The sequence below is a fragment of the Thunnus maccoyii genome, chromosome 10, assembly GCF_910596095.1.
Source record: "Thunnus maccoyii chromosome 10, fThuMac1.1, whole genome shotgun sequence".
Lineage (NCBI taxonomy): Eukaryota > Metazoa > Chordata > Actinopteri > Scombriformes > Scombridae > Thunnus > Thunnus maccoyii.
This window is the reverse complement of record NC_056542.1, coordinates 26,067,161-26,092,022: the sequence shown is the minus strand read 5'-3', so window position 1 is coordinate 26,092,022 and position 24,862 is coordinate 26,067,161. Positions and strand designations below refer to the sequence as shown.

The 24,862-nt window shown below is 38.9% G+C and overlaps 2 protein-coding genes across 2 annotated transcripts in view; one reads left to right on the top strand and one right to left on the bottom strand.

Moving 5' to 3' along the window:
• Positions 1 to 799: 799 nt before the first annotated feature.
• Positions 800 to 14,929, bottom strand: LOC121905340 (galanin receptor type 1-like). The gene is made up of 3 exons (XM_042423533.1): positions 13,920 to 14,929; positions 13,767 to 13,832; positions 800 to 3,457 (listed from the first exon to the last, which is right to left on the bottom strand). The coding sequence occupies exons 1-3, from the start codon at positions 14,583 to 14,585 to the stop codon at positions 3,137 to 3,139; spliced, it is 1,053 nt and encodes a 350-aa protein (XP_042279467.1). The 5' UTR covers positions 14,586 to 14,929; the 3' UTR covers positions 800 to 3,136.
• The window catches only part of LOC121905341 (myelin basic protein-like), a 67,720-nt gene continuing 57,137 nt past the window's right edge, over positions 14,280 to 24,862 (top strand). Inside the window, exon 1 of the mRNA XM_042423534.1 lies at positions 14,280 to 14,330. The gene's annotated coding sequence lies outside the window, so the exon portion shown is untranslated. The remainder of the gene's footprint in view (positions 14,331 to 24,862) is intronic.

Here is a 24,862-nt window from a genome sequence, read left to right as displayed (position 1 = left end):
AGCGAACAGTGGTCTCCTGCAGTAAAGTCCAGTTCCTCCAGCAAAGTCCAGTTCTTGCCATCTATTTATCTAGCCATCCACCCAACCCGCCACCTCTCAATATGGAAATTTGACACCTTATCTACACATCAGTCATTGGTCTCACGGTGTCTCTTTCAGATTTTGTAGGAGTTCTATAGAAGTTTATCGGACTACCCTGCACGTTGAAAAATAAGGCTAAAGGGGTACCCAGTTCGTTAAAATGTGACCAAGCTTTGGTATGTGACAAGGTATCATGGGACTGTAGGCTGTTTCCTGAGACCTCATAGGGATCATTGGGTTGATTTGATGCCAGGAAATGCACTCCACTGGTGTGTAATCAACTAAAACCAAACTCTCAGGGGAATCCAACTGGTGGGAACCTCCACTGTTATTTTCTTTCTGTTGGCCACAACCCATTGTGTCAGTGAGGGAGGTGAGGGTTGTTTTGTATCAGTAAGGCTGAAGAAAAAGCTCCTTTTATAGAAGTGAAGGCCTCAGTGAGATGTGAAAACAATTTTTTTGGGGAGATTTTCATTCCTGAGAAAACACATAAGAATTTAAAAAAATGCAAAGCAGGTATAATTTATGGAATAAAGAGATTTCTTCAAGGAAATGACACAGAGTTTAATATAATTATATAATATAAGTAGCACTGCATAAAGACACAATCAAAAGCCTGGATATATTTCAAAATAACATCCAGATATAGAGCCTTAACAGTTCTTCACATGTTGCATTTCAAGCACAGAGATTCATCCCCCCACCCCACCCACCCCAATATATCTGGTAAATTATTTGACTTCAATGGCACTGCTGAAGTAATACGAGAAGAAGGCTGAAAAGACACATCCAGACAACCTCAGTAAAACACATGAAGCTGAAAATCTGTACAAGCAGCAATTTCATAGCAATATCAACACTGTTACGCTTTGATTCATATTTTCCCTGCCTTGTTTCTCAGTAATAATGTTATACTTCATATTTTTTAAATAGTAATTAAAGACATGTACATTGTAATTTATTTCTAACTGCCTCTCAGAAACAAAGCTGTAACCTCCTCAATCCCATCCTCTTGTCATCCCCGTGTGCTTACATATATGAAGTATAGATACGCTGTTACATTTTTTATTGATACCCCAAATATGCTAATGTAATTGTGGGCTGTAATCTAAAGTGTTAGAAAATTAAACAATGCATTTCCTGCTGAAAAAAATATTTTTTTGTTCATGTGCTCTTTACATGGGTATTTTGAAGGAAACAACACTGTTTGTGTTCCACATCTGTATCATTTGCCAGAGAAATTCCATTCATTCACATTGCCAGGCAGTGTGTGTCAGCCATAATCCCACCAGTAATTAGCCACGTCCCTCACATTTCCCGGATTGAGATTCCATGAAAAAGTCCCATTTAAAAACATTCCACGAGTCCTGTGTGGCATGAATGAGCATCACCATCTGTACAGTCAGCATATAGTGAGTAAAGTCATCAACTGCACCGCTTCTGCTCTCTGGGAATAATCCTTGGCTCTTACATCTGAAGTCCTCGCTGACAGGGGGGATGAGTCTGCTGATTAAACTGATTAATTCTACCTCTCTGTTTTAAGTTAGTGTTAATCAGTCATATCAACTGCTGCAGTACAAACCCTGCAGCAGACTCCCTTTCCTCCCTGGCACACAGTTGCCTATTCTGCTGAAAATCCCCTCCTAACTTCACTTGGAATCCTTTTCAAGCAAAAAGTGAGTTAAGAGATGCAACATGTTCCTGCAAAAAGTCCACATTTTCCAAAGATGTACATACAATACTGTAGGTCCAACTTAATGGTCTCATATTGTTTTGTTTTAATGATTTTGTTTTACTGAGGTAAAGCTGCTGTGTGTAGGCTTGGCACATTACATACATATGGCATACAACATATTCCACAGGATCTCCTATAAGACTGTTTTCATGGGTAGAAAAATGGCTACCAGAAAGGGTACAAAACAATCATCTTAACGAGCTTTACATATCTAACTGCCTGGCTCAGTCATACAGCACAGCACAATCTGAAAACTGTTAATATAGCATAACAGCCACATATAGAGGGAGGCTTTCACAGGCAGTATGTGAATACCAGCTTCAGCGTCCATAATATTTACAACCAAATGTACTTAAAATACAAGCTTGAGTGCAATAGCAATGTTTTTTTTTTCTTATCTACAGTGGCAAAGCGGCAAGTTACTTGAAAAATGTAGTCCATCACTCATACATTATTTTCATTGCTCAGCGGCACAGCTCTGACTGGCTCTCTAACAACTCCAAACTCCAAAACCAACTCCAAATCCTCTGTATTTAACATGTGTAGAAGTAGAAACTGAGTTATTGTAGTTTAACAAGCTGCCAGCTCACTCTTTGGAGGTGCTGACTTTATTATATTTCTCTTTTGACATTTTTAGAGAAACCAGGAGCCACATTTCTTCTCTTTCCACAGAGGATAGCCAGAGCTTTACAGAGATTAGTGTACTAACTCTAACGTAATTCCTAGATTTGAAATTGGGGTCACTTACACTAATTGTTCCTAGAAAACATTCTGTAACAAACTATAAAATAATGCATTAGCCTACTTCCCATCACTGTTCTTCAGACCGAAAAGACACATTCAAACAACCAGGTGTTGTGTTAATGCAGATGTTGTGACCCAACATAAAAAGTCTGCCAATTAAGATTTTTAATACTAACACTACCTTTCATATTTTAAATGTATTAACTTATAAATATATCAATGTATTTTGTCTACAATCAAATGACTTTTACTTTAGAGCGAATGTCATTTACCTGAGTTTCAAATTCCCCAGTTTTGAACAAAGAGATGTAGAAAACATAGACTGATCGAACAGAGAGTAATCATGTCTTGCAGCCACAGTGGCTTTATCTCAGCTAGTCCAGGTATAATGAACAGCGCTTATGTGGAAAAAGTATAGCTGTAGCAATATCCAAGCAACACCCACATCACAAAAATCAACACCCACTCATGTCTGATTGTTGTCACTATGTCCTTACAATAAGTGACAATGTTTGTGATGTTGCAATGTGACATTTGTCATAATTCATTTTCATGTCACAATCCACACCTTTTCAGTCAAACATTGGTGCAGTTAGTTGAGGGTGGAGTGTCCACCTTGCTGCGGATCTCCTTGATGTCGTTGAGCGGCGAGTCACTGGAACCGATCTGGCATTTGAACACTTGCTTGTAAGCCTTTCTGAAGTTCTCTGACAGGAAGGCGTAGATGACCGGGTTGACAGACGAGTTGCTATACGCCAGGCAATGGGCAGCCACCCGTAACACAAAGGAGGCCTGGTTCAGTGGGAAGGTCCCGAACTCCACCCAGAGGTGAACGACGTGATGAGGGAGCCAAGACAGGCAGAACACCACCACCACCACCAGCACCGTCTGAGCCGTCTGGGATCCACAAAAGAGGAACAGAAAGGGGTAGGGAAGATATTAAGTCAGTGCCCTCAGGGACAACAGTGATGACATTTACATGCTGTATTAAGGACTGTTTAAGTCTTATTCAGGATAAAAGAATAAAATATGTTTTGAGAGGTTGGTGACATGGAGAACTTCCTGCTGCTGCTCTGTTATTATTCTGTAGTACTATTCTAGGGTGCTACTAAACGTTGCCATACACTCTGTTGATGGAGTACACATTAACCTATACATTATATAAAGTTAATGATTTTTTTGTATTATTTTCAAAACTCAGCAGCAGAAAAATACACATTTATTCACCTGATATACCTACACAAATGTTGTGGAATTACTGCTAAAACACTGGACACAAACACAGAAATAAAAGCATAGACACTGGTTGATCTGAAGATTAATGAAATTATTATTGATCAATAAGGAGACAGAACTCACACAAAGCGAATCATTCCTCTGTCTCACTATACAAAGCCAAACTGACCTTTTTATAGTCTTTAGAGACAAAGAAATGATCATCGTTTGGTCAATTCATATCAACTTATGAATTACATTCAATGGCAAACAGCAATGAGATACATTTACATGCACATGTATGTTAACTAGGAGCCACATCACCTAAAGACACAAATCAAGGAAGAGCCTCAAGCCATATGTGGCCTTTGACCTTTCAACATGTCTTGTTTATTCCAAGACACAGAATGGTACCTTATTTGGGCCTAAGCCAGGATGGAAAGAGAGGAGTGTGGGCCTCCTAAGGCACATTCCTTCTCTCAGGAACATGCACACATTAGCAAAGGAGAGAAGTAATGATTATCTTTACATGTTTCTGCACATTAAAATGATAAGACAATCCTTTGGTCTTTGATAACCTTTACACAAACTTCGGTATAGTACTTAAACTACACTGAGTTAATGGTATTTAGGTATTATAGAGCCTGGTGTATGCTAAAGTGTTAGCTTGCAGCCAACAATCTAACAGGGATAACTACATGAATGATTCCTGTGTCATTTTGTCATTATTTTGCAGCAAAGTTGGGCAACAGGCCAGACTTCCAAAATATTTTCCAAAATATTTTCCTTACAAATGCAAGTCTACTATTCACTGTACTTTTAGCTCTGTTTTGGTTTCCACCAACTTCCGAGAAACATAGCAAGCTCTTAATACTCCACTTCTTACCAGCTAGTGGCTAACTTTGTCTGCTGGCTGTTTGGTGCTAGTCAGGTAGTGTAGATTTATCATAGTTTTTCCACTGAAAACAGATGTTTTCTGTTTTTGTCTCAGCTGAAATTGAAGTTGATAATAAGAGAGTTGTGGGCTGGAAAAACCAAAACAATAAGCTAATAGATGCAAAAACACACCTTAGGGCCGAAGGAAACTACAGACTTGGTAATAATTTTCTATGGGTTTGTTACTATGAGCAACCCCCTTCACATTTCACATAGTCATTTGATCTATTGTCAATATTTAAAATATTGATTAGTGCAGCTTTAAATTGATGGCATAAACATTAGCTGTATTGCAGTTCCTTCTTAAACCAATAAAAACTGTAGACCCATTTGTATGCAATTTCATACCCATTTAGGACCTCATAAAATCTTTAATTGTATTGCATTACACTGACCAGTAATGTAAAGTATCCTATTGACATTTCACTCAGCAAATACAGCTGCAATTATGTAAATTTATGTTAGGTTATATGACCCTCTAATCAGAAGGTCATGATGCAAACGATCATACATACTACTGATTCACTCATACAGTATGTACATAATGTGGGTGGTTGAAGTGAGAATATGGGAAGATTTGTCTCATCTATACATCTAATTCCAATACGTCTACAGAGCTGAACATTAAGCTAACAGAGACTCTGTAAGACTATCATTCTTTAAATCCTGAGGCTTGTTAGGCCTTGAGCTTTTATACTAATGATAATGACAAGAATGTGAAAAAAAAACTACAACCTTGTGGAATAAATGGTAAGAGTGCCTGGAAAATGGCAGAAGACCTCGCTGCACTTGTTCCACTGCTATAAGCATGAACATCACACATGCTGTCTTGCAGCTGGTACCTGATTCCATTGATTGATTAAGGCTTTTCTGAGAACAGAAAAGAATCAAGACTCAAGGATTCACTTACTCATAGTTCTAAATACATGCAGTGAAGATAGATAATAGGCCTGCAAACATGTATTCATTTAACACTTACTAAGGAACTGGTGGCTCATGTGTCACTAATATCCATAGAGAAAATTTGCACAATATGTACAGTTATAACACAAAGATATGCCTGGCAATGTTGTGGTAAAAAAGAGTAGCAAGTGGCCACCAGTTGATCATATAGTTTACCAGACAAGCAAAATAAGTTACACTTTAACATGATGTACTGAAAAGTATCAATTTGTTTCAAATAAAATGTGATAACTTAATGTGGAAAGTATGGCAAACCAATTTTAGGTCATGTCTAAGAGGAAAGTGGTGGTGGATGTTATTACTTCAGGCAAGACTATCAGTAAAGCAAAGGCTACAGCTGGGAAGTGTCATTATAAAAAACTAATTACATGCTGCCTGATCTGCAAAGCTGCTCCACTGCATTTCTAGGTAGCAAGTGGATTTATTCCAGAGCTAATTAGTTCACATTGCAGAAAATAAAAATGCAGAGGAGAGGAGCCTGAGATTATTTAGAAATGCTGCTTTATATTTCGTTTTGTTCAAGGAAAGTTACAAATGTTAGATTAAACATGCCAAAACATGTCCAGTACTGTACATGTTCCTAATATTTCCCACTAAATTCCCCATGGATAAAGTCCTCCAAATTAAATGATAACATATGTTGTTGGTCCATGCCCTCAAGAACAACACATATGGAGGACAGTCTCTAGATAAAACATTTTTTTCACAGTGTTAAACATTGTTCCATATCAATTCTGCTATCTGCTTGTTCACGTCACAATTATATTGAGTGAAATACTCTGAGATGCAATAATTTATGTCTGCACTATTATACCAGGCAGAAAAAAATGTCTTGTGTGTTTTTTACACATTTCCCTGAATTGAGAATTACTGCACTCCAAAACTATAGGATTTTCATGGAGAACTACATTTCTGATCACTTCTTTGACTAAAATAGAGATTAATTCTCTCTTTCAGAACTGTATTCATGTCCATGTGGAAAACCATGCCCAAAAAGTGTAGGCTCAAAAAGTCAAGTCGAAGAATGAGAGATACTAACAATCATGAAAAGGCCCTAACTGTCATGAAAAAACATGAAAGGCCCTCTCTAGAGCCAGTGTTTGGTTTGTCCCTTCTGGGCTACTATAAAAACATGGCAGTGCAACATGGCGGCCTCCATGGAAGAGGACCCGCTCCTTATGTAGACATAAAGGGCTCATTCCAAAGTAACAAAAACACAATTCTTATTTTCAGGCAATTATACACTAACGAAAACATACTTATGAAAATTATATTCCATTTCTGTCAAGTCTATTCCGCTAGATGGCACTAAATTCTACACACTGCACCTTTAATACATGTGTAGCATGAACATCAGAAAAAAGTCAATATATGAAAGACCATGGGCAAGGTAACAAGGTTATAATCTGATTTCTATTAAACTAAATACAAGGAGTAAACTTTTCAACTCTGTATCGAACTGAAATAAATTAATCACAGGTTTGGTTGTAGCCTAACCTTTACTCTGAACAGCAGTACTATAATAATAATGACATGTCGGTGCAAATGTTTGCACAGTCTGATGAAATGTTTTATGATCATCATTTCAATTTTAGAGCTTCCCACGGTCGAGTGTTATATTGATTAGTGTTACAATAAATGTGTAATGAAACTGCATCCTATCGATCGTATTTGAGATAAATGTCACTGACTGGATTATATCCACTTTGAAATGAAAGGTCAATATTGGCCTGAGATTACAGCCAAACCCTGACACACACACATACACACAGAAGCCAGAGAGAGGTTCCCACAGTTTTAGTAGAGCAGTATGTTGGTAGCAGTGCTTTGTTTGCACAGCCTTCATAACACATTCATATCTTCACCTCATACCCCTGGAAGCCATCAGTTAGGCTAATATAAACAGCAGCATTGCCACAGACAGAGAAAACTAATACAAATTCTTGTCTTTCTGCCTCTTCTGCTGCTTCACTTGTCAAAAAGCTGTTATTTGTTCACTGTTGTTCAAATGCTTTGAATAATTGATTAACAGCTGTCAAGATTTATTTTTGATATTGAAATATTAACCTTACAATGCTCCATCTCCTTAGTTAACATTTTAAACTGTCACAGTTCAGTAATGTGTTCAAGTGATCAAAGTCAAAGTTGGATATCAGGACCTAAGGCAAGCTTTTCTCCTCAGAGGAAAAAGAAAACACCATAAAAAGCATTAACATGCAAAATTGCTCTGCAATTCAGGACTCATTTCATTGTTTGGTATTTGCTATTTTCTTAAATAACTAGCTACTGCACATGTAGACATGTAAAGCTGTGTTGAAAATATTTCAGCCATGTAAAATGTCAGTGATAATCATCAGGAGTCAGTATGTCAGAATCAAAGTGGATGAAAGTGTTTTGCAATAATAATCAGCAATCATATTATATCGTATCAGGCACATTAAGTGTGTTTACATGCTCATAAGTATCCAAGTTTTGAGTCTTATCCTGGTTTTGATCATATTCAAGATATGATGTTTACATGGAACATGAGAAGCCTGGGTATTCATTTCCCTTGGTAGATGATTCTAACAGGGCAGTATGGTGGTACAGTGGTTAGCACTGTTGCCTCACAGCAAGAAGGTACTAGGTTAGAACCTAAGAACCTAGAGCCTAGTACCTGAGGCCTTTCTGTGTTTAGTTTGCATGTTCTCCCCGTGCCTGCATGGGTTTCCTCTGGGTGCTCAGGCTTCCTTCCTCCCCCAGGCTGTGACTCTAAATTGCCATAGGTGTGGATGTGAGTGTGAATGGTTGTCTGTCTCTATGTGTCAGTCCTGGTGTACCCTGCCTTTCGCCTATCACCACCATAAATCAATATTTACACTATAGGTATCTGTAGCAGGGCTCCTGTTAACCCCTTGTGTCAAGTATGAATCCAGCTTAAGAGTGTAAACCTGGTGATGTCATCACTGGGCTTTCATAAAGTCTTTAAGGAAGTACAGTAGTAAATCACTGGTGCATTCCTTTGATTCTGTCAGGTAGGATCGTAACACTCAATTACTGACACTCAAATGGGCATCTCTGTCAGAAATAAGCAGTTTGATCTCTGAAGCATTAGCTGTCCCCATTCTTTTTACAGATTCTGTAAAACAATTTCAAGACTAATGTTCATTTTCATAATTATCCATAATCATCTGTGTGCTCCGTCTGGATGCCTGACTGACTCATATCATTTCTGGCTTTTTAACTTCTCTGTCCATTTAAAAACATTATTGCTTGCCAAGTAAAATGAACTCAAACGCTCTGTATCCCCAAGGGCATTAACCAGGAGCCATGGTAAATAAGGCTTTGACACAAGAATTTTTACAACCAAAAATCAATGATACTTCATATTTCCTTTATCTGAACAGGACATTAAACCTGAGAGGGAAAGAGATTTATTTGAAATGAATTTGGCTTTTGAGATTGCCTCATTTGACTTTTGGAGGCAAACTTTTGGTGCCTGGGGGTGATAGGAAGTTTGTCAACAGTAGATGTATTTCACAACACCAGTGGGAGTAACCTTGCTCTTCCCATCTGTCGTTGTATTTCACAGGCCTGGTGGTGAGCTGCTGAGACCCAAATATAACACACAAATTATCGATTAAACACTTATTTGAACAAATTCCCTTGCTTTCCACCAAGGCCATGTGTGGCCCACTGCCATTTATTTATTTGTCTCCTTTGAGTTTCATCTATTCTGGAAAGCACCCCTCGTGTGACATATCTGCTAATATTTTGAGACAGCAAATAAAAAGAGCTTGCAAACATGACAACAACTTATAATTAATTGATAACAATACTATTTTGATTTGATTCAGCACAATCATGATTTTTCTTTCAGATAACCTAGTTTAGGCTGCCTGTATCTCCCCATTTCCAATCTTAATGCTGAACCAAGCTAACCACTGCTGATGGTAGCTTCATATTGAACAGACAGACATGAAGGATATCGATCTTCTCATCTACAGAACTCTCAGCCAAAAAAGCAAAAAAGGCTATTTCCTTAGACATCAAACTCCTTTAAGTATGAACCTTGGTCAGTGAAAAATGGATTATGAGGACTATAATCCATATTATGCACACATAATAACATCACACTAATCATTGTGGCCAAATTGGTGACAGCTAGGTGACATTGTTGCATCATCAGACCAGCAATCAAATCAAAGTGAGACAGTTATGGTGTGCTGAGTTAAAAGTTAATCTCTGCAGCAGAACACCCAGGTTGGCTTTTTACAGCATCTCACAGAATTGCCAACTCTAATGCATTGACCGTGAGCCTCACAAATTTGACACTTTTCACATGCTCTCATGCCACATGTCCATTTTCTCACGCAGTGAAAAACAAATTCATGACTGATAAAGTTGGGGCACGAAAAAGAGGACACTGACAGCACACAGACAGACAAGACAGAGCAGCACAGCACATGCAGACATTAGTGAGAGTGAGTTACTAGGCTTATGGGGATGTTCTGAGTCTCTATCGCCCTGAAACTTTCTTGTTAACCAACCAACTACTATTTTAGGCTATGGAATATTTTTATAAATACAAATTGAAATATGAAATAGCCATTCTTTTAATAATCATTTCCTGTCCTGATCCATTCCTGACACTGTTCTTGACGCATTCTTGGTTTTCATAGCACCCTCAATCTAACCAATCTAGACTCGTGCACGTGTCCGTTTCTTGACTTAATCCAAGAGGGTAGGTAACGTAGAAATGCAGAAATTTTGTTTTAAAATACAACAGGCCGATTGCTCGGGCTTCAGCTGCTACTTCAACGCACAGACAAATTAATACAGGCGTGAATGAGAATATACACCAACAACATTGACATTTGTCTAATTTTATGAATTCGTCAGGTGTTACTCAGGATCTGTCGTTGTAGAGCTGGCCCACGTAGAGCAAGGTTAGTAAAGTTATTGCAGCATTGCAGCACTAAACAAGGCCAGAGAGAGGTCGAGTGGGTCAATTTACCATGAATAATGCTCATTTTATTATGAACAAAAATAAGCACAACTGAAATACACACACAACCCTGACCTCCCAGCCCCACCCCATGGGAATAAATATCACTCCTAGCTGAAGTCAAACGTTGGCAGCCCTAATCTCAGCTACAAGGACGAAGAAGTAATACAAATGATAAAAAATAATAAAGTAGCTGATCTACTAATGGTTTCCTAATGTACATGCATTATTCATTGTCCAGTGATTATACATGTAAAGTGCCTTGCTATACATTAATCTTGACAAGACATAAACAATACACACCCTCAACAAAACAGACATACTGCAAAGCGAACTCTAATTCTGGCACAGCTCCATACATGGATATTCATAAACAAGACTAGGTCAAAACCTAGCACACGGCTGGACAGTGTATGGTCAATGTGCAAAATTGTGGCCACTTTGTTACAAGGATAGTCAATGATAGTGTCTATAATGTGAATTCATGGATATTAAATGTTCTGCAATTTTCTGAAGTGGTCCCAGTAATATTTGTTGTTAAAGTGTACTGAAGTAACATATCACATGACATGGTTAAGCTACATTTGAGTCACAAAAAAAGGTTATAAATGTAGTTGCAAGAACAATACTTTCCACTTGATGTTTGATTTAAAAGAGAAATAAAGTTCATTTTAATTTTTAATTATAACTATTCTAATTATCTGTTAACTCCCCTGTTTCTATCTGCAGATGTCTGTAAACATCATCCATATGTTAGCATGCTAGGCTAACAGTCCATCAGCTGTGTGACTTTATACTTGCGCCATGACATCTTTCAGAGTACAAAAACACAGTAGACACACCTGTCACCTGCCCAGCACAGTGCTGTGAAACACTGCAGCTACACCTTATTCTTATACAGTCTATGGGCTACACACAGAACGGCATGGCCATGCTAACTAGCTCATAGCCACCATGCAGGGTGCTCCTGTCAGTGTCAGAGCCTCCATGTGAGACACTTAGGCTGGTAAATGTGTGTTTTTAAAACTTATTTCGGGACTAGTGATCTGCGCTCGGGGCTCTGCTGTAAACACCCCCTGAGGACATAATTGAAACCGTTAGCACCAATTCATTTTGAAAGTGCAGTGGTCAATGGGGAAACTCCAACACTGGACTAGCCAACCAATAATGTAACTTTATCACTCAGTCAGTGACAGACAGACATTTTAGGGTTATACGGCTGGTCTGTAGCTGGTCCAGCCAAAAAGTAAATGTGCATGTTTGTGCAGTTTTAATGCAGTTTCATGTGATATTACTTTTTTTTTATCAGGATTACAAAGTTTGTATGTTTTTCATTGCTGAATATTTATGTGCAGACTGTCTCTTCTGACATATAGTATTGTGCAAACGTTTAAGGCACTAAAAGTAAAGTGAGAATGCTTACAAAAATATTGCTATAAATTGTTTTAATTTATCAATTAACTTACAAAGTTGAGTAAACAGCAGAAACCTAAATGACATCAACATTTGCTGTGAGCAGCTTTGCCTTTAAAACAGCAGCAGTTCTCCTCCGTACACTCAGTTTTTCATGGTAACTTGCAGGCAGGTTGTTGTAAGCACCATGGAAAAAGAATGTTCTTCTGTGGATTTATTATTTAGGCTATCTCAGGTGCTTCTTTATGTAATCGACTCCATGATGTTGAGATCAAGGCTCTGTGGGGGCTTTACCATACCATCTGTTGCAGGACTCATCATTCCTCTTGTTGCTGAAAATAGTTATTTATGACTCTAGCTGTGTGCTTGGGAAATTGTCATGTCATTAATAAATTTGGGATCGATCAGACACCTCTCTGATGATATTGCAAAATGGATAAGAATCTAAACATCTAAGGTGCCTAAAACTTTTCCACAGTACTGTAGGTTATAGTTTAACAGTAGCTAATGGGGTAATTTATGTGTCTGAGTTTAATCCACTGTTTGCTAACTGTTTATCACAAAGCTGTCAGTTTAACATTCCCCCTGTGCATTAGTTAAACTGATCTGCACAGTGATCACAACACAGTAAATCATCAGAATATCTGAGATTCCTGTTTGACCTTCCACTGTTGTTTTAAGCCTCATGTAATAAAGCATGTATGCAGGGAGGTACACATCAGCCCCTCCCCTCCCAGCTGACCATAATCTGTACTCCTGTTATCATAGTATAGCACACGGCAGTTGTCAGATGTACTGCTAAACTGACCAGCTGTGAAGAACAATGGACAGACAGAGAGACAGAACAGCAATCCAGCAGGTGACAGCAGATAACTGGCACTCTGGGAAGCTAAATGACCTGAATAATGAAGACTAGATGGCAGTTTGATTGCACAGTGCCTTTTGGCCACTTTTCTCGAGTGTGGCAGTTAACAATAAGCACTATAGCATAAAAAATAATTATTTTGTCTCTAAGGGAAAAAAACAAACAGAGACGATGGAAATAGTTCCCTCTGACTGGCTGTTGAATTAAAGGAAATAACAAAACACACAGCCTTGTAGCCGCGTTGAATAATGTGTGTGGGACTTTGGGTCAGTGTTGCTCTGATATATATCTTCCTAAAGGCCAAGAACACTGACTTCTGCGTCGAATCATACCCTGTGTCAGCAGAAGAGAAGGCTGCAGCTTAGTGAACCGTGAAATGCACTGATCTGGATAGATAGAGAATATTTCCATAAAGGTGCAATTTAGACACAAGCTGTGCAGGCTTTTTCTTAAAAGCTTTGTAAAGGTTGACATCATTAATCTTTATAATTATCATCATGATGGCAGGTAATGGTATATTACTCAATCCAAGAGTGCAGGAGGTCAAGTTTAAGTGGAAATTTATAGCACGGTAGTATTTTCAGTGATTTAAGAATTATTTTAACTACAGAAAACCTGGCCCCTCACTTTGTTTCATGTCACAGCCAGAATTCCTTCAAATTAATGCAATTCAGCAATAATTCAACAGGTAACAAGTCACTCAATCTCTCTATCTGGTATATTTATTCAGTTTTTGTAACTGATTAAGTCAGCCAAGTTTGCACACAAGGCTGTTATCTATGCACACCAGCCACCCCAGCCCTCCATAAGACTGGTTTAATACATACCTTTTTCTTTGATGCCTCTGACTTTTTGGACATATTTCTCAGTTTTTTGTGCAAGTGATTTAAAACCTGCAAGCAAAGAAAAAGGGGTAAGATATAGTTAGGAATCTTCAATCATTGCCATAATTATGAATCCATGTGAATTGGTTTTCTTACCTTTGCATAACAGAAGGAAATCAGCAGCAGGGGCAACACATAACCAAAAACAAACGTGCAAACCACATAGACTTTCTTCTGGTTTTGATCTGGCCACACTTCCCAGCAAAAAGTATGATTCTCTCCTCCATGAAAAATGTTCTGGTAATACATGATAGGCGCTGCCATGGCCAGAGAGAGTATCCAAATCACCACCACTCCGATCAAAGCATGCTTCGCTACCCTGATAGATGAGGACTTTCTGGAGTGCACGATGGCAATGTATCGGTCCACGGACATGGCAGACAGAGTGAAGATGCTGACCAGCATGGACACAGTGAAGAAATAGTGGATGAATTTGCAAATAAAGGCGCCCAGGACCCACGTCGGCATCATGTAGATGGTGGACTGGAAGGGGATGCAGAAGAGCAGGTAGGAGAGGTCTGCTATGCTAAGGTTGAGGATGAATATGTTGGTGGTGCTCCGTGGTTTCCCTGGTTTGCTCCGGGCCAGCACAGTGATCACCATGGAGTTGCCCAGCACCCCGAGCGTAAAGATGAGCCCGAAAACCAGCAGCGTGATGAAATTATCCGCGCCGATCCCGAATAAAAGTTTCTGGTCCTCTTCCTCCGCTCTGCTTAGGTTCCACGGCTCTTCGAAGAGCCAGGCAGACTCTGATAAGTTCATGATTTATTTTTCCCCTTAAGGTGAACTTGAAATGTTGCCAAATTGACCTATGGGAGGTTTGTGTCCTGCTGCTGCTTCATGGCAGAGTTTTTAGAGCAGGGGTTTATGGTCCGGTGCGTTTCCATTAGCGCTCATGTAAGGATTATCTTTGCTCTCATGTGTCTCTACCTTAAGGTTTCACCAAATCCTGCGCGTTGGTCTTAGACGTTACATTAATAATTCGTATAAAAAATCTTGCAAATCAATCTAGTTGTCTGTAGAGCATTCATCAGTCGTGCCGCTGTGCGTCTTTGGAGTCTCTCTTGGTGCGCACCTGACGCGTCTGCGCACCGAGCGCGCTGATCCACTCTGTAGCCTATTTCTCTGCGTCTGGACCTTTTTCCTCTCATTGTAGCAGGGGCTGGGCTGTGCCATTCACGTCAGCACCCATTATACCACCTCCCAAGAAATTCTGAGACAAAAAAAAAAAAAAAAGATCTGGATGCGTTTTGTTCTTCACGTTTCAGAAACCATTGCTATACCTACAATTTGGATGCCAGGGGCCAATGTCATTTTCTTACTCATACTAGTTTTGACAGAGAATGGATGCAAATACTATTATGATATTCCGCATGGACTGTCAAAATTGCTCTGTACCACAAAACAATCTCACTTGGCAGTCTTATTGACAGTCTATGATTGCCTTATTCTAGTTTTATTTTCCCCTGTGGTGAAATAAGCTTTCTAAAAACATAAAAAAAAATTTTAAAAACATCAATGGTGGGTTTTTGTGCTATCTGTGTTCGTTATTTCACTGACTATGTGCATGCAAGTAGACTATGCTGTTTTTCATTCTTACGTATGGGCATAGATCTCGGGACTAATCATCAATGTGATGCTGGATTGTCCCTTCCAATATTTTCAATATTTTCACCGATCTCACACAATCATCCACGTAATGTTAACGGTAAGATCTCTGCAGAGTTGCCAGGTTTGTGTGTTTTCTGCAAAAAAAAAAGTGCGCTATTATGATAAAGAATGAAAGATGATATGGGGGGATACTCGACCTGATGATCTGGCAACCGTCAACTTCAAACTGTACACATTGTTGACTAGCAGCAGCTCGACAGCAGCAGCAGCAGTGGAGTCGGTGAGGTGGAGAATCTGAAGCTGTTAGTATGTATAGTTTAAATGTTCCAAACGACTTTACTGGACGAAACTAAGATCATTTGTTATTATATTTAATTTCAGGCATTAGATGTTTTTAACTAATTTGTGATTATTCCTCGGACATGTTGTTTAAGTAAACAGCTGTTGGTGAAAATTCCTCCTAAAAAGCAAATTAAGACATCTGATTATTTTCAAAGAAGAACCAAAGTGTCAGTAACACTTGAGCTTAAGAATGTTCTGTAATCAGTCCAAACACTGACCTTTGAAATTAGTGGGAGAGATATTTACTATTTAATGTCATCTCCTCCCTTTTCCGTAAGTGAGCACAGTTATTATTGCATAACTTGAGTTGTGTTGCCCAAATCTACAAACCAAAAGAAGGACAGAATCTCAGATGAGGTTTGAAAATCTTACAACAGCGAGTTACAGTCTATATGTTATTTTTAAATATTGTTTTTGGTTTCAGATTTATAGTTAAGTAATCTATCAATAAATAAAATGTAAAAATCAGTCCTCGGAGAAAAAATCATGATACAAGTCTGGTTTCAGGCAAGTCAACAAATGCATATCCATTAAGGTAAACATTCTGCAGAGTCAGGCTCTTTATGTGTGTAAGTGTGTGCACACGTGTGCCTGTGAAAGAGAAAAGCGTGATAAAGACAAAGTACACATACACAACAGAAACATTTTAAATGATTCTTAGAAAAAACAAAAAGAACCAAAATATTTCTTATAAAGATGGCAAATATTTCTCACAAACAGCTGCAGGAATCCTAAGATTCAAAAATGGAAAATTCAGGAGTTCTTGAGCAAAGAGCGTGCTTTGGCCTCTAAAGATGTGCTGATTTCCCAGAAGACTGAAGGGTCAAGTCCAAGCTGAAGAGCTGTTGATGAAAATTTAATGTGTGAACTATTGGTTTATTGTTCACTGTGACGGAAAACCCACTGAGCTGAGCCTATTATGTCATGGTCTTCAGAAAACATGTGTTATTGCAATAATACAGCAATCATTTATCCATGGAGAGATCTGTAAGTCAGCAGCTGTCACTGACACTTTATTAATGTGCGCTAAGCTGGACACATGCTGATAACTGATCCGATCAATCAGTAACACTACATGGTAGATCAGGGGTCTCCGACCTTTTTTCCTCTGACAGTTTATTTGACAAAATTAAAGAGCTACTCATGTTTTATTATTAACATTTATTCACATAGTTCTGAATAATATAACACTCACATTTTGTATCAAAACATCTTAAAATCAGCAGCATGTAAATGTTTTTTTCTGTATACATTTCTTTACATTTTCGATGTGTCAAAATCACACTTAAATTCACATCATATTAATGTCATAGAAAGCAAAACAGTGTTATGACTTATTTTATTTGTCCTTATGTTCAGTCTGTCCACATATCACTGTATCACATGTATGCTGGAGTGTATCCACTTAGGTTCACTCTTATGGAGTCATTCAAATGTTCATCTGTCAGTCTTGTTCTGAACTTAGATTTCATGACATTCATGTCAGGGAAAAATGCTTCACAAAGGTATGCAGACCCCAACAAAGCAGTCATTTTCATAGCTGCTTGGTGAAAATTCTTACAGTTTTCTGGCTCTATTCGGTTCCAGAAATGCTGTGAATGCTGTTGATATTTTAGCTAGTTTCGTGTTTCACTTGCTGAATATAAAATGACAGTTTTGCTCTGAAAGCCTTAACATTACTGATCATATCACATAGGTTTTTATCTTTACTTTGTAACTGTAGGTTCAAGTGATTCAGTTTCTCAGTTACATCCGTCAGAAACACAAGATCAAGTAGCCACTCAGCATCAGACAACAGGGTGGTATCCTCCCTTGATTCCATGAAAGCCGTGATTTCACTCAGCAAGGAAAGTAAGCACTGTAGTATCTTACCCCTGCTTAGCCACCTGATTGCAGTGTGGAGAAGGATATCCCCATATTCAGCAGAACATTCCTCCAGGAACAGCTTGAAGCTCCTATGTTGATTGGCCCTTGCTTGAATGGAGTTGATCTTAACAACAGGTGTCATGACATGATCAAATCCCATAACCTTCACATGTTAGCCTGTTGAATGAATGATACAATGATAGTTCAGAAATTTAGGAAAGTCCGGGTCCGCTTTGTTACTTTTATTGTCCTTGAATAACGTTTCAGCCATTGCCAGGGCCGCAGACCCCAGGAGAACACCAGGTCAGTTGTCCCGGGTACAAAAGGGCCCTCCAACCTTTAAATAATGTGCTGGAATAATTTGTCAAAAATACATATTTATGAAAACTTTATGTAGTATTTGTGAGTTGCATAAATGCTTGTTATTTTTTATTATCCTAATTTTCCTTGACAAAGTGCCCCCTCCCCCCCCCACTGGAAAATTTAAAAATGGCCATCAAAAGTCAGGTGCTCAGAAAAGAATAGAGACATGAAAAAGAGAAAATGAGAGCATAAGTGTGAGGGACTGCTGAGGGCCAGGTATTTGAAAAAAGATAGGAGGGTATTAATCAACAGCAAGGTGAGACATCCATTTAGCTAGCGTAAGCATCTGGCAAACACAGCCACTACTAGCTACCACCTAATGTCCAGTTATTAGCTTGTATAACTTGTATATTTCTGACAGAAACAGCTGAGTCTAGAGATGGAAGTAGCCGCATCAGAGAGGAGAGACAGAAAGGAGGAGAGACCCAGCCTGTAGATGAGAGTGGGCCGGGAGAGGCTAGCTGTGCCGGAGAGGAGAGGGAGGGAGACACTGCGCCCTCCCAGGAGTCAGGGCAGCAGGTGAATTAGCATCAGAGACTGATTTTAGTGATCAAGGGTTATGGTTGGAGAAAATGACTGATTCTGACAAGGTGAACCTGGTATGTGTCATGGCAAGAGCAGTCAGGGACTTTTGTGCAGTCGGGACTGGCGGGTGGCAGCCTTTGGAAATCATCTTATCCCAGTCATGAGGAAGACACACAGCGGGTCTGGCCACCACAGTCATCGCCTCTTTTACAATCCCGCCATTGGTGCTTTTTTTGCTTCATTAGGATGTGTGCCACTTTAAATGAAGCCTCTGTTGCTGTGTTGACCTTCTTTGATGGTTTGGTAAACAGAGACTGCTCCTTTACCTTCTCTGTCCTAGATTGCTACCAGATGGAAAGTCCTGTGAAAAGTTGCCATGGACTTTGGTGAAGTGGCGCTCAACATTACATTTTTAACTGACTGAAACACTCGCACTGCAAATGAGACACAAACACTTGTTATTCACATTCATGAAAGAAAAAAATTCCTCATGGAAATAGTATAATTTTTGCCTTTTATTGGCCTGACTATTTTCTGCAGTCATTGTCAAATCTGGTGCAGGCCGCTAGCCTGCTAGCATCACCTAATATTAAGGTGTAACCAAACTTGACAGCAGTGTGACTCGTTTAATTGACAGCTGTTTGGCAAATAATTATTTTGTGTCAGCAGTGGCAGGATGTCTGAATTTGATTGGATAGAAATTTAAACAGGTTTACCAAGTGACCGTGTTATCAAATTTATATACATATTCTTTGAACCTTCAGAGAGACACTCAGAAACAGGAAGCAAGCTACTGGTAACTCACAAGCGATGTGTTGGAGACCCCTGTAGGTGTAGATCGATCTTAAGGAATGATTCCTTTCGGTCAAACTCTGCTGTCTAGTAGCAGTGGAATACTGTTAGAAAATACACTTCAATCTCATCCCACCTGTCACCTCATGCTCACATCACACATATAATCACCAGCTAGCCCACCTTGACCTGCTATTAAACTCAATGACACTGAACTAGACTGAACTGCACCTGATTAGAAATGTTTTACATTTGGCTTCATCTTGGGGCTCGTGGTTGTGGTGTTTGATTGGCAAGTAAAGATTAAACGGTATGACTGTTCCTTTAGCATCTTTATCCCAAAGTTTCTGTAGGTGCTGATTTTTTTTTTTTATCAGTTGAGAGGCTATAACTGCTTGTTCTATCCTCCCTTTTCTATTTTGAACAATCCTGAAATGTAAAGCACAACACTCTCTGTATGCCAGTGGACTAGACAAAGGCTTTAGTCCAGCAAATCTTTTGTGACTTGGATATACTCTTGTGTATACAACACAGTCAGTGATAAAGTGAAGAAAACAAATTATTTTTCAATCTTACAGATACAGTGATTTCATTATACTATCAGGTGTAGCAGTGTAGGCTATGAAATGCAAGGCTATGTATTGTAAATTAATAGCTGAAGACCCTGCTACATGTTTGATTCATCAAGGTCCATCTGACTCGCCACAAAACTCCTACATACATTTGGATGTCAGACATTCTTTATTTGTTTCTCAGTAAGTTTTACTGCCTTTTTTGTAAGATATGAGATTGACAGATTTTTTTTTTTTTAAAAAATCTCGCAGCAGTGAAACGTGCTAGTTGTATGGCAATTCCTGCAGATAATGATGCTTCCATGTCAGAATGGTCAAAGGCACGCTGCCCATTGTTTGCCTTTTTTCTCTTCCACTGACAGCCTTTGTATTGTTTTATGTCCCATTAGACTCAACTGTGTTAGAAAATGAAACGGGCGCAGCTTCATTGATCTCTGCCAGCAGCGATGACTAGAAGGCATAAGTGAGGATGTCTTAGGACGGAATAACTCACTGGTTTCTGCTACTGTCAGACTTTCTGAGCCCACAAGTGCAGCTCTGAACTCACATTGCCTCCTAACAGACAGAAACAATACTGACTAGAGGCATGGCAGCAAGCAGAATGGAGAACACACACATCACAACAGCCGTCCATCTATTTGGACTTGATTAGATTGGATGAAACCTCAAAATGATCAGTGTAATTGTAATCAAAGGTCAGACGACAAAACCGATACAAAACAAATAGATAAAAGGTTATACTTCTCTAATATGATAGAACATACTGTTGACATTTTGTACATTGTATACACAGTATACTATACATATTTTTATTGTTTTTGTAAATGCTATATTTTCTACCACCATTCAATGCCCTCATGATCCTGTAGTTCTATGATTATTACATTTCCACTCATGTTCTATTGTTGAATATATAGGACATGTTGAGTGTCTACTTCTACATTATTTATTCCCTTTTCTCTTTGGTACGATGACCCAATTTCACTTAAAGGAGTTTTTGAGCAGTAGCAGGGTTAAGGAGCAATGTTTTGTTTGTTCTTGTGCACAGTCATGAGGACGCACATGCACAAGCATATGGGTGACACACTCCTGCCGATGTTGCACAGGAGCTGGTAACATGGCAAGAAATGCAGCAATGCAGCAGCAAAAGCAGTGAAAAAGAATACTGCTAGCAAGTAAACATGGATGTAAACAATGCAGGTTCAAAATCAGCTCTATAAATGTTTTATGAGGAAGGAAATGCATTTGATACATTTGACCTCAAGGATACACAGAATGTGTTTTGATGTGTGACACTGAATGTAAACAGAAACTGTGTTTGTTTACAAGAAATCTTCAGAGGACAACTTTCATTTTTTCCTTAAAGAGGTATTCCAGCCATTTAGTATTGTACTTCCACAAAGTTGGGAGGCTTGCAAGAGACAGATTTGAAAAAGAATGGTTGAAATCACTGCAGGATAGGCTGAGATATCACAATTTTTAGTCCTAAGTATGGTGCAATTTCAAAAAATGCTGGATTTCCCATAATGCAACCAAATGGTAGATTTGGTTGACTTCCCCCTCCTGGTAAATACACTCAGTTTTCAAACCCCAAACTGCATTTGTAACGCAGGCTTTCTGTTGCAAATTTGTAGTCTCCTGACAACATCATCAGGGTTATTATCCCAGACTCCAGAGCCACAGGAGTCATTATGCAACTGATTTCACAGGCTGAGAAGTACTCCCCATGACAAGTAAACTGAACTTCATGTGTAAAGCCAGGACAGTGCCCCTTTAAAATGTTATTGTATCTCAGATATTTTATAAAGTGTCCAACTGAATCACAAAAAACAATGCTAATTTGTCTTTTCTTTTCTTTTTTTTTCTTTTTTTTTTTTTTTTTTTACATTTCATTTTTTTTAATGGATATTTTCCACTAGATGGGGCTATTTTATATTGAAGACATGCATTTATTACTTTTTAAATTCAGCTGTGTTGAAAATCTATTGTTGATAGCTTAATGTGCATTTGAGTGTTCAGGCCCTGCTGAATGACTGTTTGCTGCAGTCTGCAACACTAATTCCCTCTGTGTGTGTTCAGTGGGAAGTCATCAGTGGAAATAATGAGAACACTGTACCAGCCTATTTGATTTAGCAGAGTCACACAGGTTAATCTCTGTGGTTTGAAACACCAGTTGCATATACAGGTCCAACATTTGGGGATGCATAATCACATTTGGAGTATCTCCCTCCTGTCAGCTCCACACAGACAGTTGTTTTTTGTCTGTTTTGTTGCACATCAGAGCAGCAGTTTATACGGGGTGTCTTTCAGCAGAGGATGCTATTTTGCAAATTGTCTCGGAACCCTGAATTGAATCAGGCATATAGCATTGCACATTTTCTGTCAAAAAGATAAAGCAGGTCAGTTTTAAGTATTAATGTATTGCTTTATCAGATAAAGCCAGAAATTAAAAGGCTGTTATCATTTATTGAGGCTTGAGAGAGTTCTGGCTTAGAAAAACTCAAAGTAATAAAATCTTTTGATTACTTTCATCTGTCACTGTAACTAGTGGGGACAACAAAGTAAGAGGTCACAGAACAACTTCAGGCAACCTTGAATTAATGTGTGTGTGTGCGCGTGTGTGTGTGTGTGTGTGAGACTTAGCCTAAATTATATTACATTGGCCTTTATTGGTCTTTAAACAGGCTGAATGCTATTTGAGAGTCATGTCCACCACATATAAAATGCATTCAGTGGAAACTAAATCCATTTATTTAGTTTTCTAAATAAAAAGTAAAATCCTTACATTTTTGGGTGAACTTTTATGGCTATTCTGGGTATCAGCATCACACATCCTTTACATCCAAACCATACCGCCATAGCTATCAGATCCCCTGTGGGATGAAAGTCTTTGTATGAATGATTTGTATTTCTTGCCATGCCTGACAGTGGTTGTGGCTTTGTTCTGTGTTTGAGATGTTATCTCAGCTTTTTCCCCCTTCTACATGATTAAACTTAAAAAGGAGTAACCAGGCGATGTTTAATATCCATCAGGTTTCTTGGAGGTCATTAGGCAAATGTTGATGAGATGAGATAAGGTGCAACTGCTTATAAACACCCCTAACACTTGGCCAGTGTCCCAGCTGCTTGTTGGTGTTACACTGAGTTTGTTTTGCACAGAAACATCTGAACAAATTCTTACCTTCATTAATTGTTGTGTAACGTTGTTATGAAATTAAAGCTGCTATAATCAATATTTTTGGATTAAAAGTGGATGATGTGACGATGCTTAATGGAAAAGGGGTCACTGGTAGTGACAAACTCACAGAGAATTTCCACCGAACTCTGCAGCTCCCCACTATAGAGCATTTTAGGGTCTTTCAGCTCATTGTTTTGGTTTTGTAGCTCACACAACTTTATTCTTTTGGCTCATTCTCGCTGCTCTCATCAGAGCTGTTCCTAAATGCAGTAGGCAGCTTGCCTTGTTACACTCCATTTGGTGGAGTGGGCGGATTCAAAGGTCTGGACCCAGGCAAGTAGGCGGCTGTTCTCAGTGGAAAAGTTTTAAAAACCAACTGCACTCTACCTGCCCAGCACCAAAAAGCAGACAGACGACATCAGCAACTAGCTGGCTGCCATCAGCTAGTTGCTAATCTAACATCAGCAGCTACAGAGTCAGATAATTCCCTCAGGAGTTTTTGGAGAACAAATCAGAACTAAAAGATGAGTGAATATTGGACTTATCACCAGGTGGACTCAAACATAATTTCAAATGCATGCCAGTGTTGTTCCTTGTCTTCTAAATGTGTAAAAGCTGTTTGCTGACACATTCATCTTAGCAACCAATATAAGGGTATGTCTCAATGTTGCGTTTACAGCTGATTGTGTTGCCCCCACGTATCATATCAAATAATGTACGATTAATATTTTTCTTCAGTCACTCACAATCTGATCTCCAGTGAGTTAAGCTGAAATTATAGTTTCCATGTCCGAGAGTTAGCAAGGGTCCGCTAGGGTCCGCGTGACGTAAATTTCGTCAACAGAGGGTGTACGTGTAGGCTCCATGCTGACATCTGGGTACCTGCAATTTGTTGTGTCTGCATGGACCTGTCCACAACAGTTGGCACGGTCACAATGCTGTGTTCCTGTAGACAGCGATCTACTGCGCATGTGTGAAATGCGTCCCCCAATCGGACCCCAGAAACTAGTATAAACAGAACAACTACCCATCCGTAGTGCCTGCATCTGTCCGTGTACGTGTCCCCTGGGGAGTATAAATGAAGCTTTAGCATTATGTATTTAGGCCAAGCTAACATTACCAATAACTACCAGAGCTGAATGTAGCAGTGTTTTAAATTGTATTATTGTATTAGCACACATGAGACTAGCAATCTCCAGTGTTCTGCAAAAGTATCTGTTTTTTCTCCATGCATCACAGGCTGTGTATTGTATGATCTTACCCTGATTATTCCAGCTATATGATGTAAGCATTGCAGATCCAAGACGATTACTCAGATGAACAGCTGCCAATGCAATTAAAAAGCGTAATGAAACAGCCATTTCCAAGAATGTAAAGCCAGAGGACAATGTATTGATTAGAAAAGAGTTTTAGGCCTAAGTGTGTATGAGAGTAATTGTATAGCTTTTAATCTTACAGTTTCAGAAATGATGTTACCCAACAGTAATTTGCCAAACAACACTGAAGTATTTATGAAGATGATGAAGTAAAATTAATTAAGACTTTCTAAGGAATTTTCGCTTAATGGTAAGTGACAATATGTTTACCCATATAGATCTTGATTACATATAAATTGCTAAAGTTAAGTTGTAAGTTTTTGTCTATTAGGTGACTTTCCTTGCTAGATAGAGACATAAACACAAGTGAGCTTTGGAGAATGTTAATTAACATCACCTACTCAGGCCTTTACTTCCTGGCATCTGTAAGGCCCATTTGTGGTTCAGTTCATGTAAACAAACCAGCAAACAGCA

Excerpts from the sequence above, each read along its gene's own strand:
- LOC121905340 (XM_042423533.1), bottom strand. The coding sequence starts at position 14,585 with ATGAACTTATCAGAGTCTGCCTGGCTCTTCGAAGAGCCGTGGAACCTA. Across the intron at positions 13,833-13,919 it reads TTTCCTTCTGTTATGCAAAG|GTTTTAAATCACTTGCACAA; the intron begins GTAAGAAAACCA and ends CTTTGCTTGCAG. Across the intron at positions 3,458-13,766 it reads CAGAGGCATCAAAGAAAAAG|ACGGCTCAGACGGTGCTGGT; the intron begins GTATGTATTAAA and ends TGTGGATCCCAG.